This window comes from Arvicanthis niloticus, chromosome 8 (assembly GCF_011762505.2).
Source record: "Arvicanthis niloticus isolate mArvNil1 chromosome 8, mArvNil1.pat.X, whole genome shotgun sequence".
In the NCBI taxonomy this organism is placed as follows: Eukaryota; Metazoa; Chordata; class Mammalia; order Rodentia; family Muridae; genus Arvicanthis; species Arvicanthis niloticus.
The window spans coordinates 42,803,333-42,821,789 of NC_047665.1; the positions used below are offsets into that span (position 1 = coordinate 42,803,333).

The 18,457-nt window shown below is 37.1% G+C and overlaps 1 protein-coding gene across 4 annotated transcripts in view; it reads right to left on the minus strand.

The window, feature by feature from the left end:
* The window catches only part of Vps41 (VPS41 subunit of HOPS complex), a 153,511-nt gene that overhangs the window by 116,648 nt on the left and 18,406 nt on the right, over positions 1–18,457 (minus strand). For 2 of the 4 annotated variants that reach the window (XM_034510346.1, XM_076939333.1), the window contains exons 3-5: positions 12,408–12,512; positions 10,888–10,973; positions 6,415–6,492 (exon numbers count right to left, since the gene is read on the minus strand). In XM_034510346.1, the coding sequence (XP_034366237.1) occupies positions 6,415–6,492; positions 10,888–10,890 (81 nt within the window). In that variant the 5' untranslated portion in view covers positions 10,891–10,973; positions 12,408–12,512. The remainder of the gene's footprint in view (positions 1–6,414; positions 6,493–10,887; positions 10,974–12,407; positions 12,513–18,457) is intronic. The other 2 variants (XM_034510345.2, XM_076939332.1) reach the window with 1 other exon arrangement.

Here is an 18,457-nt window from a genome sequence, read left to right on the forward strand (position 1 = left end):
AGAATAAATCTGAACGCTGTTCAGATTCATAGCCAATTTGCAATCTGTTTCTTGATTCTTTGTTTTTGGAGTTCTTTACAAATTGACCCTCTAGCATAGTCATAGCTGGCAAAGGTTTTTCTCCTACTCTACAGGCTTCCTGTTCACTTGATTGTTTCCCTTGGGACCTAGAAATGTTTTAGTGTTACGAGGGCCCACTTCATCGGTTGTTGGCTTTAATTCCTGGGCAAATTGACTGCTATTCATCAAGAACTTCCTGGTACCGTTTCTTACCGTGACTGCCTGTTCTCTTCATCAAGAACTTCCTGGTACCGTTTCTCACAGTGACTGCCTGCTCTCTTCATCAAGAACTTCCTGGTACTGTTTCTTACAGTGACTGCCTGCTCTCTTCATCAAGAACTTCCTGGTACCGCTTCTTACAGTGACTGCCTGCTCTCTTCATCAAGAACTTCCTGGTACCGTTTCTTACAGTGACTGCCTGTTCTCTTCATCAAGAACTTCCTGGTACCGCTTCTTACAGTGACGCCTGTTCTCTTCATCAAGAACTTCCTGGTACTGTTTCTTACAGTGACTGCCTGTTCTCTTCATCAAGAACTTCCTGGTACCGCTTCTTACAGTGACTGCCTGTTCTCTTCATCAAAAACTTCCTGGTACCGTTTCTCACAGTGACTGCCTGTTCTCTTCTAGCAATTTTCATGTTTCAGGAGTCACACTAATTAGGTCTTTAACTAATTTTTGTAACTTAAACAAGACCTTAGCAGTAACAATACCAGCTGACACACCAATGTGGACTGAGGAAATCTCACAAGATTCTACCCCTAAGTGTAGAACTACAGGCAGTCAGTGACTCCTGAGAGGGGGGGAGAATCAATCTTCCTTAGCAAATGGTAAGATGGTTTGTTGTTTTGGTTTTTTGTTTTGTTTTTTGGGGGTAATTGATTTTTAATGGTAGGGAGAGGACTTATGAATCATGTAATTCTTCCATGAGTTTCCTGAGCCTTGTAAGTTTTAACTTTCTGAGTCTTATAAACTTCTTCCATTTTAGAGAGGTTATTTTAATTCAAATGAAATTGCTATAACATCTCTTCCTATCAGGATCAAGAATGCAGAATAAGAGACAGTTCTTGACATTTGTAGGAGACACAATCTCAAAGGAAATTTCCTGTTCCTCCAGTTCTCAGAATACTTCTGTCCCATCTCCCACAATGATCCTTGAACCTCAAGTGTAGGAGTTGTGTGGTGGATGTATCAGTTGCGACAGGGATTTATAATTTACCTCTTCATTAGCTAGGGTTTTCTGTAAATGTCTCTGTTGCAAAGAGAAATTTTCTAAAAGACGAGTGAGAACTAAACTGTGGGTATAAGGACAAATATTTTAGAAAATAGTTACAAATTACGCTGTTTTAATAAACTGGTAGTTGACCGGGCGGTAGTGGCGCACGCCTTTAATCCCAGCACTTGGGAGGCAGAGGCAGGTCTACAGAGTGAGTTCCAGGTAGCCAGGACTACACAGAGAAAACAAACAAACAAACAAAAACAAATAAAAAAATTTTTGTATTGAAAAAAAAACAAATAAATAAACAAACAAACAAACAAACAAACTGGTAGTTGTAGGGTTTTGTCCAAGATCCATTACTTTATTAGCCCTAAGAATTTGGACAGGTTTCCAGTACCAAGCATAATTCCCCTCTTGTGGAGTGTCTTACAAGGTCAATTAGAAAGATGGTGGCTATTGCCACAGTATACATGCCACTGCTGTACCCTTGGGGCTGTCATGCCGTGCTACTTGCTGTTGTGCTTCATAAGTGCCATAGCTGGATAGGACTATTGGCTGCTTCCTTCCTTTGAAGCTTGGATGGTGCCTTTTGGTACCATAAATTACAATTCTCAGTGGGAAAGCTTTCACAACAGTTCTAGCTTGGGGACCTTTGAGCTTCTTGTCTGAAAATCATGGGTATCTTCAGCAACAGAGAACTTACTTTCTACCTTGGGAAAACAACCAAGGGCAATAACAATAGGTTATAATGTTTTGAGAGTCTCTTGAACAACCCTGACCAATAACTTACATGATGGCTTCTCATGCCTGGTATTGTTGTTGTTAGATATTCTACAGCTCTTGGGAGAAGAGCATACCAATTGTCTATCCAATATGAAATGGAAAGCATATACATACAAATAACATTTTTTTGGACTGAACAGATTATATTATATATTTAGGAATATATACATATATGTGTATATATATATTACACACATATATGTATGTTATATGTGTGTATATGTGTGTGTATATATATTTATACATATATATACATAAAATATGTACTATATATACATAGACACACATTATACAACAATCTAAAAAAAAGAAGCCATAAATTTTAAAGAGAGAAGGGGATGGAGTAAATGAGAAAGTGGTTTGAGAGAGAAAATGAAAGGATGGAATTATGTAACTATATCAAAAAACCAGCTTTTTTTATTTTAAAAAAAAGGCATTTTAGTAGCACATATTCATTTTCTAAAATGTAGGGTTTCTCTGTGACATGTCTGTCATATACTCTGCACACAGTCAACCCCACTGTCCCTGTCCTGTTCCTCTACCCTTCCCCACTGGTGATTTTCCTGTTCCCAAATAGACCCCCTTATGCATTTAAATCCTTTTTTCTTTAACTCTACTTCAATATAAAAAAAATATGCATTTTCTGAGTTTCACTTACTTCACTTACTATGATGATTTCCATCCATTTTCCTGCAAATAAAAATATTTTCAAGCTACTTAAGCTTTGAAGATGGGTTTCTATTAATGGGTGAACATGACAGTTCCAAAGTGTGGCAACTGTAGACCAGAATCTGTTAATTTAACCCTAAATGAAAAGCAATTAGAAATACCAACAGACAACTGCCTGGAATAGAAGGGAAATCCCAAACTCATTAAAAACTTTATCAAGCCTAACAAACCTACTGCTTAAAGCCCTTGTTTACTCTGTTTTCCTTTTCTTCAACAATCATGGTTTTCTAACATAATCCTCTAGCATCTCCTCCCATGGCATCCCAGGAAAACTTTGTCACTTTCTATTTTTAGTTAAAAAAAAAAAAAAGCACAAAAATCTAGTAAAGAACAGAAGTTTGATTTGACTAATGGAGCCTTCCCAGCTTTACTAACAGTTTACAAACAAGAACAAAAACACTGATGTCCCATAATGCTCTAAAATATTCAACATAGAAATGACACAACTATGTGATCATTGTTTAAGATAAGTACTCTGGTGGTAAACTTTAAATGAATATGTTACAGGAAAATGAGGAACATTATAGAGAACACATCATGGTGTTTTATGATCGTACATTCCAACCAAGAGCTCAAAAATAAGACGGATGGTCTGGCTTCACTGGCCACTGTAAGCATGTCCTGCTCACTTTTGTTCATTATTTTTGTGTTCACTTTTGTTGCTCAGAACTCCGCAAAATGTGCATATCCATTTCTATACCAGTGGGCATTTGGGTTGCTTCCATTTGGAGGCTATCATGAATTAAGCCATCGCTGACCTACAGTTTTATGGCCATATGAACTACATGCATTTTTCTTGGAAATGAACTTCTTCAATGTGGGACTGCTGGGTTATCAGGCAGCCTGGCTCAGCTTTAGCAGATTCCACCAAGAACATTATTCTTCTTGAGCTATTAATGGCTTATTACTTTTTTAAAATACAGAATGAGCTGTTCAGTTTTCGTTTTTTATATTACATAGATAAGAGAAAGTTAGCTTCTGGCATAATGGCACTATGCAGCTCTAATATCTGAATCACCTAGACATATTTTTTAAGTGATTCTTCCCCAATTCCATCCCCTGCCAAACCAAGCTCTATTGATCAACAAAAGCCAACAGTACTGCTTCATGATTCCATGATTGGTATTGGTATCATGCTTTCATGATTGGTATTTTTGAAATCAAAAATACCAATGTAATGAATGGGTTGAAGATGCACTTTTTGAGGAAAGTAAAAAGATTATACAAGTATAATGAATTATTATTTTGTCTTATCTTGTTTACATTACTTTTTACCTACAGGTAAAAACCAAGCCAAAGATATTCATTAATTTCTTTAAAATCTCTGCTTTTCTCTTATTAACTTCCTAATGAAAAGAAAGGTTCTAGATTAACTATGACAACCATTGTCAGGGGCAGGACTGACACCTTCAACCCCGGCACTGAGGAGGAGCTAGAGCCTGTGGAGTCCCTGGAGGATACAAATAAACACAGGGAATGGGGATGAGAGGCTACCGAGTGAGACTTTGTCTCAAAACAAACAAACAAACAAGGAAACAAAACCACAACAATGTGAAAATTGGCAACTATCACATCTGAGAAATTCAAGTGCTAACAACGGTTTCAAACTCAAAAGGCAACCTTTTAAAGAGGCCACTGAGCACTACAAGTCAGCCACTTCAGAAACAAAGAAAAAGGAAATAAAAATCTCATGACAGACTTGAAACTGACGCGAGGACTTCTTCCAAAAGATAATGACCATCTGCAATTTGACAGTAAAAAATTTAATCTGACAAGAACCATCAAAAAGCCATGCCCTTAAGCAATTAACTTTTGCAGGGTAGATTATCAAATTTCTTTAAAATGATAAAGTAAAATATCATCAAATTATTTTCTTCATCTACCAAAGAAAGGAAACAACAAAATAAGCAAAACAAAAACCACTGCAGACACTTAGTTTTCAAAGATGTCAAACAGGGCTAAAACCCAAAAGTGCAAACAATCTTACAGATGAGATAATTAATAACCTGAAAAACGATGGATGGAAGAGATAGCTAACATGACACTGAAAGACAGAACTGAAAGCCCATGCTGAGTACACACAAAGACTGCTTTCTGGCAACAGAACAAGCATATATGACTGTAAATCTCAAAGGCAAACACACAAGCTCTAAACAATGCAATATTAAAGACTTTTAAAAAGGCAAGCTTTTCTTAGGAAGGCATGTGTAATGCACGCGCACACACACACACACACACACACACACGCGCGCGCACACACACACACACACACTTTCATGTTAACAGATAACAGTGGAAATGCCAAAAGCTTAGATAGCCAAGATGTACAGCCAGTGTCTGAAGTATTAGAAGAAGAATGGTAAGGAGTACATTCCCCTCGCCAAAAAAAATAAAAAAATAAAAAAAAAGACAATTAAGAGGAAAGTAAACAAACACGGCAAGCTCACAGTTGTCCTGATGGAGCAGTACAATGCGAGCACATACTCTCTTTCTGGGCCTGCATCCTTTTCCTCTTCTGTATCACATGTTGGCTAAAATGCAATATCCTGTGATAGGTCTTGCAACAAGAGCTGAGGAGTTTTGTTGGTGTTGTTTGTATTTAATATCAGCCATGCCCCCCACCCCATGCCACTAGATAAATGGCTTTTGTAGAGCACCCGTGCTCAGTTTCCAGAAGTACATGATGGCTCACAATACTCTATAACTCTAGCTCCGGCTTATCTAAACCCCTCCTCTGACTTCATGCACCAGGGACACTGGTGGTGGACAAATATGCATCCAGACAAAATACTCATACACTAAAATAAATAAATTTTAAAAACTTAACAGTAGATTAAACATTAAAAAAGAAATCAAACTTCAAATGTAACATTTCTTTCATCCTTGAAACCAAAAGTCCCAATCAAGTAAGCCTAAAAGCATTCACATAAAACATCTGCACTGTGTATACTAGAAGAGAGAAACTGATTCACCAACACTGTCAGTAAAGCTTCAATCACATCTGGCAACTCGATGAGATGGCAAGACAATTCAGACATCAAAGAGGGGCTCACACACAAAGAATCCCACAGATTCTGAAAGCATGTATACTAACATCATTCACTAAAAAAACCAGGATCTTCAATTCGTCTAGACCAGAGGTTCTCAACCTGTGGTTCATTTATCAGATATTCTGAGTAGCCAAGATTTGCATTAAAATTCATAACAGTAGCAACATTACAGTTATGAAACAGCAAAGAAAATAATTTTATGGTTAGGGATCACCACAACATGAGTAACTTTTAATGGGTCACAGCATTAGCCAGGTTGAAAACCATTGTTCTAGACATTCCACATTGCCAATTAAAAATATATACAATACATATAATATTCTAATTGAAACAGATGACTATAATGAACCAAAACATTGCAATTATATAAATTATATAAATTTATACAAATATACCTGTACCTCCAGAGTTCTTTCTCTAATTCACCTTCACAACATTTAGAACATATGATAAATTTTAGATTTATACTCTTAGCACTCAAATTTAATTAAATCTTCTTTTTATGCTATCCAACTGTTAAAAATCACAATTTTAGAATGACACTTAATGTGTACAATTTTTACACCATATACTTACTACATCAAACTTCTGAGTGATGTTTCCCTGGACGTCAAGTAAATAAACCTTGCCATAATGTGTACCCAGTGCCAAAAACTGTAAGAAAAACGGAGAGGTCAATTAATAAATATGCCATATATTAGTATGCAGTTAATAAAAGCCTTTCAAAGTGAAAACACTTAGCGCATAAATATCTGCAATAACTTGGAAGATATGCATTCCTTAGAAAAGGCATGGCTCCAGCTTGGGGAAATGACAGAAGCAGGCCTCTTCCCGTGATAGTGCATCCCAGCTGTCACAATGACTCATGAGGGCCCTCATCTACTGACAACTAATGGTGTGGATGTGCTCTGTACACAATGCCTGACGGACTGAGGCAGTCAATTAAAAATGCAACAGTCAAAGCTCAACAATGCTACAGTTGAACCCAAAGTCAGAGGAAATGATTAAGAAACTCTACCTAATTTAAGGTAAACGTGAAAATCTGGGCCATCATTTCAGGCCAATGGGGGAGGAAAAAATGCTTAAAAACAATAAAATATTGTTCCTGAATGGAAAAATCCATGCCATATTGAGGGATAAAAAGACCTCAGATGTACTTGTATCATCAGCTTTAGGATATCTCTATAAATGGCTCCACATAACCCTGAGCATAAATGTTTATATTCCAATGCAAAAATAATCCTTTCCTGTCACTTAGTGACTGCTGGGCTACATATTCATTTTATGATATCAGACTAGTTCATGCATCCCACTGTTTCTTTATTTCTCTGAACTGATCCTAAACAAGCCAGAAGAAACTTAAGGACTACCTGAAATACGACATGAGATTTTTCTTCCTTTTCATTTCTCTAAGCTTTACTCAAATAGTCCAGAATCCTCTGTATTTCACTGCATGCGAGCATGCTTCATCGCAGCCTATAATGAAATGCTCAAATTCACGGGCACTACTAAGCATTTCAGTCAAGCAGTACAATCTTTAAAAAAAATAACCTCATGGAAAGTCAAGATTTGAAGGGATTTATCAAAATAGAATTGCTAAAAATGAAATTTCAATTCAGGCACTTAAAATACGACGCGACATTAAAGAGGAACCACAAAAAGGGGGAAAAGGGGTTCATTAGGAATTCATCCCCCGCAATGCCTTTCACTCCTGCAAGGTTGCCTTTTTTCAGGAAGAAAAAAGTCCCCTGGGTAAAAAAATCAATACTGGTTAATAAAACATCAGGTGTGCAGACATAACTAGGGATGACGATTCCGCTGCACAGGCCTGCCTGAATGCACCAGGTGCCATGACGATTAGTCATCCAGGGCAGACAGCAAGCCTGGTGCAAACAGGAGGCTTGGGCGCTGCAAGAGAAAGGGAGAAGAGCTGATTCTGGTGGGAAATTAGTCTGAATATTTAAAGCAAGCAGCAGTGGTTTCCCCAAAGCACAAGAACATTCTAATCAGAACTAGAGGACCCAAGTGGTTGTAATTTTATCTTCAGAGTGATACTGACGATATCTGAATAGGAGATGCCATATAAAATGCAGACCAAAGGCAAGCGTGATGCCATTTGACGGCTTTCTGCGGTAAAAGAATGGGTCTTAAAAGCTCACTGCACCCCACGTATCTCACAGTATCGATTCTCCTCATAAATTCTGCATTTAGTTTGTTAGGAAACTACAGGAGTTTGGATCCTTAAAATGCAATGATACTGTGTCACTCTGCGGCATCACCGTAAAGGCCATGTAAAAATAACTACATTTTATTTTATGAAAAATTGGGAGTTTAAATACAGAGTATTTTACTCATATTAATTCTTTTTCCTTTTTTGCAAAATTACTGTTTTTAACCATTTGGAGTACATAGCAAAATATTGTTTTGATTTTATAATTTTGATCTAAAGATATAGTAAATTTGGACCATTTATGAAAAAAATGCACAGGTATTGATATGACAAGCTATCTTTTGTTTAGAAAAGCATGTAACCATTTTTTTTAAGTAAATGAATGCTACTGTATTGAACTAAACAACTAAATGCCCTTCCAAATAATGTTTAATATGCTGATCATATTTAATTACTGAAATAATGGATAATTCATATAATCTTTTGCTAATATTTTTAACTAACTTAAAATGCAGCAAAAATGCAAAGTACAAAATTCCCTACAATATGACAGAATATAAAAACAAACCCTTCAATTTTTTTTTTCTGTCTAGCCATTAAAAACCATGAGGCTTTGGGCTCTGTGGGCTCAGTGTCTTGCTACTGAGACAGATGAGTTTAATCCCTAGGATCCTCGTGGCATAGAAGAGAACCAATTCCACCAAGTTGTCTTCTGACCTCTATACACACACCATGGCTCGCTCATGCCTATACATACACATATACCATCTCACACACATACACATTCTATACACACACCATGGCTCGCTCATGCCTATACATACACATATACCATCTCACACACATACACACTCTATACACACACCATGGCTCGCTCATGCCTATACATACACATATACCGTCTCACACACATACACACTCTATAGACACACCATGGCTCACTCATGCCTATACATACACATATACCATCTCACACACATACACACTCTATACACACACCATGGCTCGCTCATGCCTATACATACACATATACCATCTCACACACATACACACTCTATACACACACTATGGCTTGCTCATGCCTATATATGCACATATACTGTCGCACACACATAATAAATAAATAAATAAATAAATAAATAAATGGAAATTGGTCAAGATACAGAAAATAAGAATCTACAGCATGCTTACATGGAACACGCATACCATCCATACTCTTTCTTCCTCCCAAGGCTCATGAATCATTGCAGAAATAGGGAAGGAAAGTGTAGAAGAGCCAACGGTAGTGGAAAACTATAAGGCAACACAGCACATTTGAACTTGATTGCAAGAGTGTGCGCAAAGTCTGTGCCAGCCTAAGCCAGACCAAATCCCATTATGAACATAGGAGTTGGGAACATAATCCACCCTTAGTCACGGGGCTGTGGGCAACTGTTAGCTGCTGGGAGAGAGTCAGTTTCCTCTAAGAGTACAGCCCCCGGTTAGTTGACCGTCCTCCAGTAGAAGGCACATACCCAAGAATATCTGGGTAGCACAATTTGGTCTTTGACAGGTATAGAAAGAAGGGAAGAAAAGAAGGGGGGAGGGAGGGAAAGAGAGGGAAGGAGGGAGGGATAGATAGAGAGGGAGGGAGAGAGAGGGAGGGGAACTAAATTCAATGGGGAAAGGGACTAGATGTGGAAATGAGAAGAGTTGGCAAAACACACATATAAGAATAAATATAATTAAAATACACTTTATGAAATTCTCAGAAAATGATTTTTTTAAATCCTTAAGCTACTTAGGAATTAGAGTTCAGGTTGTTTTTGTTATTGTTTTGTTTTGCCTAAATATGTATAAAATCTAGGATGTCTAATAATAAATATAGCTTTAATGTCCTCATTAGTGTTTAATTAATCTGGCTTTATAAACGGTAGACATTTTACCCCACTAAGTGTACAACTGAACTTCATGTGGGTGAAGTAGATGGGTTGTGAACAGGTCCTGGTATCACCAAGAGAAGGAAGCGTACTGCATGCCTGCTCAGCCCTTTCTCAAGTATTTCATGATATTCCACGTACAGCTACTAGGACAGCCTTCAGTCACACATGAGGAATCAGCTCCCAGGAACTGATGAGACCTCATTAAAAACAAATACAGTGTAGACAGGGACAGAAATAAATACTGAAATGCAGGGCCCAGAAGGCATCTGGGATGCAGAGCACATGTCTACTATACCCAGCATTCACTTCCTAGAACTGCAGAAATGAAGCCAAAATAAAACTGAAATGCTACCAACTCAATTGGAACCCTCTAAATATAAAATACAAACCTCAACTGAAAGTCTATGGTCTAAATATCAGCACCGACAATCCTTCTACGCTATCAGGCTCTCTGGCCACTTGTGTATGGTACTAACTAAAGGACAAACATGCTTTCCATTTCATGTATTCAAATGATCATTCAACAAGCATACAAAAGAAGTATAATGTACTTAGAACATGAGCAAACACAACATAAAGAGTTTGTTACACTGAGGAAAATAGATACAAAAATAAGCAATTACAATTCAATTTAAGGACTATGTTTAAAATGGCAGTACCTCAAAGACCCACAGAAATAAGAAGAGTCAGTGTGATAAACATGGAAGAAAGAATTAGAAAGCCGACACAGACAGGTAGAAAAGCCAGCACAGAAACAACTTGCTCAACAGCATGAAGTTCTATAACAAGAGATAAGAAATTATAAGCAGCTTTACACAGATGAAAGATCCATCTAATTCATGCCCAAGAGAAAAGGCAGGTGGTACAGCTGGCAAGGCTAACTAACAAGGAGCACCAAAAAATTAGCCAGGGATGAAAGGTGGAAAGTGGAGGAAAGCAGGCTGGACAGGTACAGACCATTAAGACGTTAGGAATCGGCAAAATTGAAGGGACAAGACGGCAGGTTCAGATCAGAGTCTCTGAAGGTCCACTCCAGCAAAGGGCTAGGAAGAAAACAAATGTGAAAGAATGCAGACTAGTTCATGGTATATGCAACAGTTTCAGGGAGAAATGATGAATGTGAACTGCTAGAAGCTCAGGGGGAGAAGAATCTAGCACATAAGCTGGTGGCAGAATAGGACAAACATTCTACCACAGTCCAATGCCCACAGCAAAGACTAGTGAGAGAGTAGCTCAAGTACACACAGCAGGCAAGATCCTAGGGTGCCTTACATGCCACACTGAAGACCTCAGCCTTTATTTAGATGATGAAAATTATACAAGGGTCTACAAAGTTCTGTATTTTCAATAAGCACACTGAAACCAAGAGGCAAAGGAATCTAGACAAAAAAAAAAAAAAAAAAAAAAAAAAAAAAAAAAAAAAAAAAAAAAAAAACCAGAACAGTACCCCATTTACCAAGTGCAGGATAAGGAAGACTGGTAGGTTTAAGATAATTAGCAATTTCACAGGACAGAAAACAAAGAAGAATAGAGAGTGGGATTCCATAGTCAGGAATGATGTTTATGTAAAAATGAACATCAAAATTTGAAGACAGTATGCAAAGGCCAAAGATCATCAAGTTCTAGTTACTAAAATTATCCATAGCATGTGCCATAGAAGTGGGAGATGCACCACTGTGGTTTGAATAAGAATACTCCCAACCCCCGATATCACAGGCTCATATTTAGTCGAGAAGTAGCACTATTTGAAAGGATTAGAAGGACTGAGAGATATAGCCTTGTTGGATAAAGTGTGTCACTGTGGAGTCGGCTTGGGGGTTCAAAAGCCCATGCCAGGACAGGCTCTATCTCTCTGCTTGGGAATCAGAACGTGATTATAATCAATAAGTGACTTCTCCAGCATCACCCCTTCTTGTCACTATGCTCTTTGTCATGATAATAATGAACTACGCCTCTGAAACTGTAAAGCCAGTCCCCAATTAAATGTTTTGTTTTAAAAGAGTTGCCTTGGTCATGGTGCCTCTTCATACAATAGGATATGATGACTAAGACAACCATAAAGAAGAGAAGTTCAATAGAAATGAATCTGAAGAACTGCCAGGTCAATATTCATCAGTGAAGAAGAGCAGAGAGTCAGCTAGGGCTCAGCAACCATGGCATGACTGCCAAAGGAGGCAGGGGACACACAGCAGGGAATTTATGGTAAAAACAAGAGTAGATATTATCATTAAAGTGTTGAGTGAATATAGGGACCTATTTATAAAGGAACATAATCTGAAGCAAAAAGCATTAAGTGGGAGGGCAACTGCAGAATGAAACAACAGACCATAAATCCAACAGATGCATCAGAGGTGGGGATCTGCCATGTTTGAAAGGTCTAAGACTCACTCCCAGGCTCACAGGGAATGACCCAATACCTTTGCCATAGCAACAACATAGATGTTAGGCATCTGCAATACTCTTAAGTTGCTCATTACCTTGTCATGGACTGTCATACAGCTTGCTGCATCCTTCTGAAGAATCTCTGTCACCCCATTGGAAAGTCTTTCATACTTCAGTTTGGGTTCCTCTTCACTCTCTTCCTGCATGAAAAACAAAGGAACAGTGTAATTATTGTGGCTCTGTTCTCAATGATTCAAAATACACTTCTCAAGGTGAAATAAGAGATAGCCCTTTCATTCATTGTTAAAAACTACAATTATATATATATATATATATTAATATTCTTAATATATATCTTAATATTCTTGTTATCTTGTTATATATATCTTAATATTCTTGTTTCTTTTTGCCAATTACATATATAATTTCACTGATAAAATAAATTTAAAAGTGGAAAAATGGATATTTGAACTATTATATTGTAAATAACTGTATATTTGACCTTACTGTGTGTGGTAGGTACCTAAGATTTTCTCCATCTTCATGGTTAATGAATAAAATTGGTAATCGGTATTGATAATAACCACAAATCAATAAATCCAAGATACCTATAAAAGTTAACAGTCTTCCTCAGCTGGAATTCTTGTAAACTACAATAATGATTGGCCCAGCAACATATGCCCAATAGTGCAACTAGTACCAATAATAACTTGGGGGTAGCCAACAGCTAATGTGATTGGATATAAGATCCAATTAATATGAGGAAACTCACGTCTGGTACAGTAAATCTATCCAAACACCTGTGCCTGGAGAAGTCATCACACTCTCTAGAGGAGAGCCTACTACTACAATTGACTAAGTTGATATAGTTTCCAACTGCCTTCTAAATACCTGACACCCACAGCTAAGTGCAGCTCTGACCCACCATATCAAAGCAGCTTCTTTTCATACCAGATAGAGTATTATTACTTCAGAGAACTACGCCCAAAGTGCAGAGAATAAGCAGCTGCCAAGTGCCCATGTAACCCTACCTGCAAGGCTCTAGAAATATCTCAGGAAATGGTACAGAAACTTGTAAGACCCAGAAGACTAGGAGACTTTAAGCAATATAGTCTCATCTGGACATGGCATGAATATCGTACCTAAGAACTCTAAGCACTACAGCTGCCTGTAAAAGATCATACCAGTTATCACTCCAGCATGAATGGAGGACAGTTCATGAGGACCCACCCCTGGTTGGAAGAACTACAAGCAGTTGATAGCAATTGACAGGGAGAGTCAGTGCTCTTCGAGGGCAAGCTATCTGGTAAGTTCATGCCCAAGAAGTCAGCCTTATGCCCACATACTATAGACAACACTAATTGGACTCAACTGGTTTTACACACACACACATGAAGAGGACATGAACTTGACAGGGGGATGGGAAAAGGAGTGGGAGTAGGGAGAGGAGAGCGATATGATGAAAATTTATTATGCTCATGAATAAAATTCTAAGAAAAGAAGGCATGAGCCTCATGCAATGGCTGGCAAAGTGGGAAAATTGTCTTTGGTGGAAAAAATGATTTCCTTACTCATGGGGTTTTTCCTGAACTGCCTGAGCACATCAAAGGTATTCAGCTTCTCCCACTATGAATGACTCTGGGAACCAAGTAAAGCCTCATGCTATCTTAGGCCTAGCCTCAAAGGATGCACTCTTCATTTCTTCAATATTCTAATTTATGGGTCAGCCATGATTCAGTATGGGAGCAGAGGACACAGGATGTAAATAACAGCGTGAGAACAGTGAGGGAGGGGCACCATGCAGCTACGAGAATATTAATATTTAAGAGAAACATTTCATGAACACTAATGAGCATTCTTAATAACCTGCCAGCTGTTGAGCTCCACCAAAGATGGTGTACATACTTTTAATTTTCCATGACTAAGAACTAAGAACAAGAGCATACACAGTATTCCACCGGAATACGAAAAGATACTTTACAATAATCAATCCAGACTCAAGAAGTTGTAACATCCCCAAGCTGATCTATTTTAACATGTAATACGACATAGCTAATTAACCACGTATTTAAAAATATACAGTATGAGTACAACACCAATAAACCCTCTGCATCTCCCAGGGAGGAAGAGATGCTCTAAAGGAAACATGAGATGTCACACAGGTAAGCTGTGTCTTTCCGAGGCAAATGTGTTAAATACAAATTGAGTCCTGGATAGCAGCCTTTAGAATAAGATGCCACATGTTGCTCAAGTGTGGACATCAAATGTGCACTCAATGTGAAAGTTAATTCTGGCCTCCCGACTATTTTGCATAAAAGCACTCATCCACGGACCATTAGATAAGCTTACTGTAAATAAGGTTTGGCTGCCTTATTTATAAGTGAAAACTAAGTAATTTCTCTCACATAAATATACGAAAATAAATACTTTCACAACACAGTTCAGTGAAGCATTCCCACAAGATTTCAAAACCCATAAATAAAGTGAAGACTCAGTATTAGGCATTTTGCGTACCAGTTCACGCTTTCCTGACACCTCTCCTTTATGTTTAGTTAAATGCAAGCTAAAGGTGAACTGAAAGGCTTTTATTTTTTTGCCTCCTTGTCAGAAGAAAGAAAATAGGAAATGACTCAGAACTACAATTCAGAGGTTATTCTGCTATTGAAGAGTCTATATTACATTTTAAATAAAAAAATTTAATCACAGGGATTTAATATCGAGTTTCACTTTAATTTTGGAAAAAAAAAAATTTAAACAGAAAAAAAACCTTTGTGCAGCCTGAACTTTCATGGTAAATAACTCTGTGTTAATAAAAAGCAAATCAATAATTTTGTTAAATTTTAATAATCCTACAAACCTACAAATAAAACCATCAACAGTCTGAGTTGAGATGACAGTTAACTGTGTTACTATGACAACCTGGTAGAACAGAACACGCATTAAGACTTGCAGCTAAGCGAAGATATGAATAGAGTGACATTTACCCATACAAGAAAAGTTTTCAGCTTTCCTTCAAAAGGAATCAATTTCTCAACAAACACAGATTGGTACTAAGTGTATAGCACTTTTAATTAAAGACAGATCCTTAAACCATCCTATGAAATTCCAGTACACTATCAGAAAATAAATGTCATTTCAGGGCTATTTTTACTGAGTTTTAAACTTAGCAGGAGAAAATCACTTTAGGAAATAACAAATTAAAGTTTAAGGGTTTCTCTCTGAGAAGCACTAGGCAGCCCTTCCTTTTGTCAGTGTGTCCTGGGAGGATGACTCTCCTGGAGAAGTTCAGGGCACCTCACCAGACTTGTGGACCAACACTGCATCAACTGCATTATTCTCATCATTAAAAACCCATGGATAAGAAAAAAATTGTAGTCTAGCTAATGGATTCTACATTTTCATCCTGTATTAATTTTGTCAGTATTTTTGTTTTGCATGTTAATACATTTTATAAAGCTCACCACTGTTACATTACAAATAAAGACTTGAATTTCCTTTACATAGAAAAAGAAAAATGTTAGCTGGCCTTGGTTGTACAGACCTATAATCCCAGCTACTCAGGAACTGAGGGAGGATTTGAGGCTTACCTGGACTACACTTGAGTTCAAGGCCAACACTGTCGATTTAGCAGGATTCTCTCAAAATAAAAATACTGACTAAGGGTGGGGACATCAACCATTACATTTTTTATTCGTACTATTTATTCAGAAATTATATTTTATTTCTGAATATCACTTCCTTATTAAATTCAATTTTAACTTTAGAAACCAAAATTGACATTAAATATACCTAAGAGGTGAACTATCACATAAAGCCCAGATTAAGCTAGTAAAAGCATCTCTGGGTAAATACTACTCAGCAACCCACAATCACCGTGCAGATGGCCTTCCCGGCACAAATTCCCTTCCAATCACCTCGGCTAAGCATTAGAAAATTTAATCAGATGAGTGGTTTACCTAGTTTCCTGTCCTCAGCTACATCTGACTAGGGGCAAAAACTTTTAATAAATACCCAATGTTTTAAAACTGGATACAATAGAAAGACAGTACACATCCTCAAAGAATTCCTCAGTGTTAAAAGAAAAAACTGCTCTCATGCAGCTTGAATTTCCACAGTAAAAACCAAGTGTTAATAAAAAGCAAATCAATAATCAACCATGGGTATGAAAGTTTAAAATAAAGGTTTGCTTCCTCTAGGACATTCTGTCTAGAACTCTAATTACCTTGAGGAAAACTGAAATACTCAAAATTGTACTCATTCTTACAAGTTCAATATAAAAAATAACTATCAAAATCCAATATAAGAACATTTTAAATTTCAGAATGTTTGTATTTTAAATTTTCTCTCATTACCAATAATTCACTCCATATAACATCCATGAAAATGCTAATATTTCTGACCAATTATAATTTGTCAAAGGAAATAAAGAACATATACAAATAAGGAAATTATTAAAAGCATTATTGAAATTAATATCAATCAAAACGCAATTTGAAACTCAAAAAAAAAAAAATTTGAAGGAATAGATCTAACTACCTCCACAAAGTATTATAAACAAAGGCAGCAGAAACAAATGAAAATCATACCTTACTGAACATCCACATTTACTTGAAATTGTTATCTCTAAATGTGCTCTCACAACATATAGCTCCTTCAAATCTAGTACAGGGATCTTAAAACTGTGTACTACCCTTTAGAGTGGGTAGAGGGGACTTATGGTAAGAAAAGGGATTTATGAAAAGACACTCAGGGAAAGCTCAAAGTCAGTCAAGGGCTCAGGCCTTCAGTGAGCTTTCTAATGCCCCACCGCAAAATGCACAAAATGAATAGGGTCGCCTTAATGAGCACCTTGCGCTGTTAATTACTGTGTGCTATACTTCTTTTATAGAAGCAGCATTTTATTTAAACAAAAAGATAAGCATGTGAAAAGGATGACTTCACAGTGCCTTCTACAGTGCCAAAATACGGCAAAAAAAAAAAAAAAAAAAAAAAAAAAAAAAAAAAAAAAAATCCCTACATAATGAAGCTGAAAGAGTAATTTCTGATTCCCATTGCTAATACAAGGTATTACAGCTGCCTCAATGACCGCACTTCTCAAGAAAGTGACATGAAGATAACAGACTCATTGTGCTCAAAGCTTCTTGGTATCTTTCTATCAGGCTGCTGACAGATAAGCAATTACATTCTTATATGAATGCAAATAACATTAAATTTTCATCTTTTAAGCAATATTGCTAATATGAAAAAATCATTTAAAAAGACTAAAATTTGGAACTGGTGAACTAACATGGATGATCAGGTCTGCTTTTTCAAATGTATAGGAAAGTCTTCATGACTCTTTGTAGCTATACATTATTTTTAAAAACATAAAACACCGATACATAACTTGCAATCAGATGGTTCTGTTGCCCAGTAAGTGCCCTGAAGTCACTGTGGCCAAAATCTTCGGATGTGGAGAAAAGGCATTCTTTGCTTCCAGTGAGGGATCAGTGTGGGCATGAGATAACCTACACTGAACAAGACAGTTCTGGAAACTAAAATCACTCAAATAGCCCATGATGCCAAAGTTAGATACAAGCTTAATAAACTTCTCCTGATAAAATACCTTGTAGACATTAGCACCATTCACAGAAGCATTCTCCTGATACTTCTTAGCTAAAACACATCATAAAATACACTGCATTTTTTTCTTTAGAAATATATGCATATTTGGTGGGAAAATAAACTGAAGAATATACACCCAATAATAAGCTCCCTCAAGTTTCACATTTTTTATCTGGGGGATGTGGGTGATAACTTGATTTGTTAAAGTCGGGGAAGGGATCACTGTTCTGATACATACCTGGTCAATACACTCTAAAACAAATAAGCATTGCATTTCTTATAAAAATCAATTCATTTTATGCTGTTTTTATAAAAATAAAAATAAATGCCACTGTTCAGTATTGTTTGGAGCATATCAACTTAACTGAAATCCCTGTGTTTTGGAGCCTCTCTCCTCCCTCGAATATTCTAAAAAAGGGAGAAGTTGAGCCTGTAATAATTGAGGAGCAGTGCTTAAGATGCACAAGTCAGGCAGTCTTCATAAACCCTGCACTCTCCTTTGCCCTGTAGTATCAGAATTCCATGTTCAATTCAAGGAGCA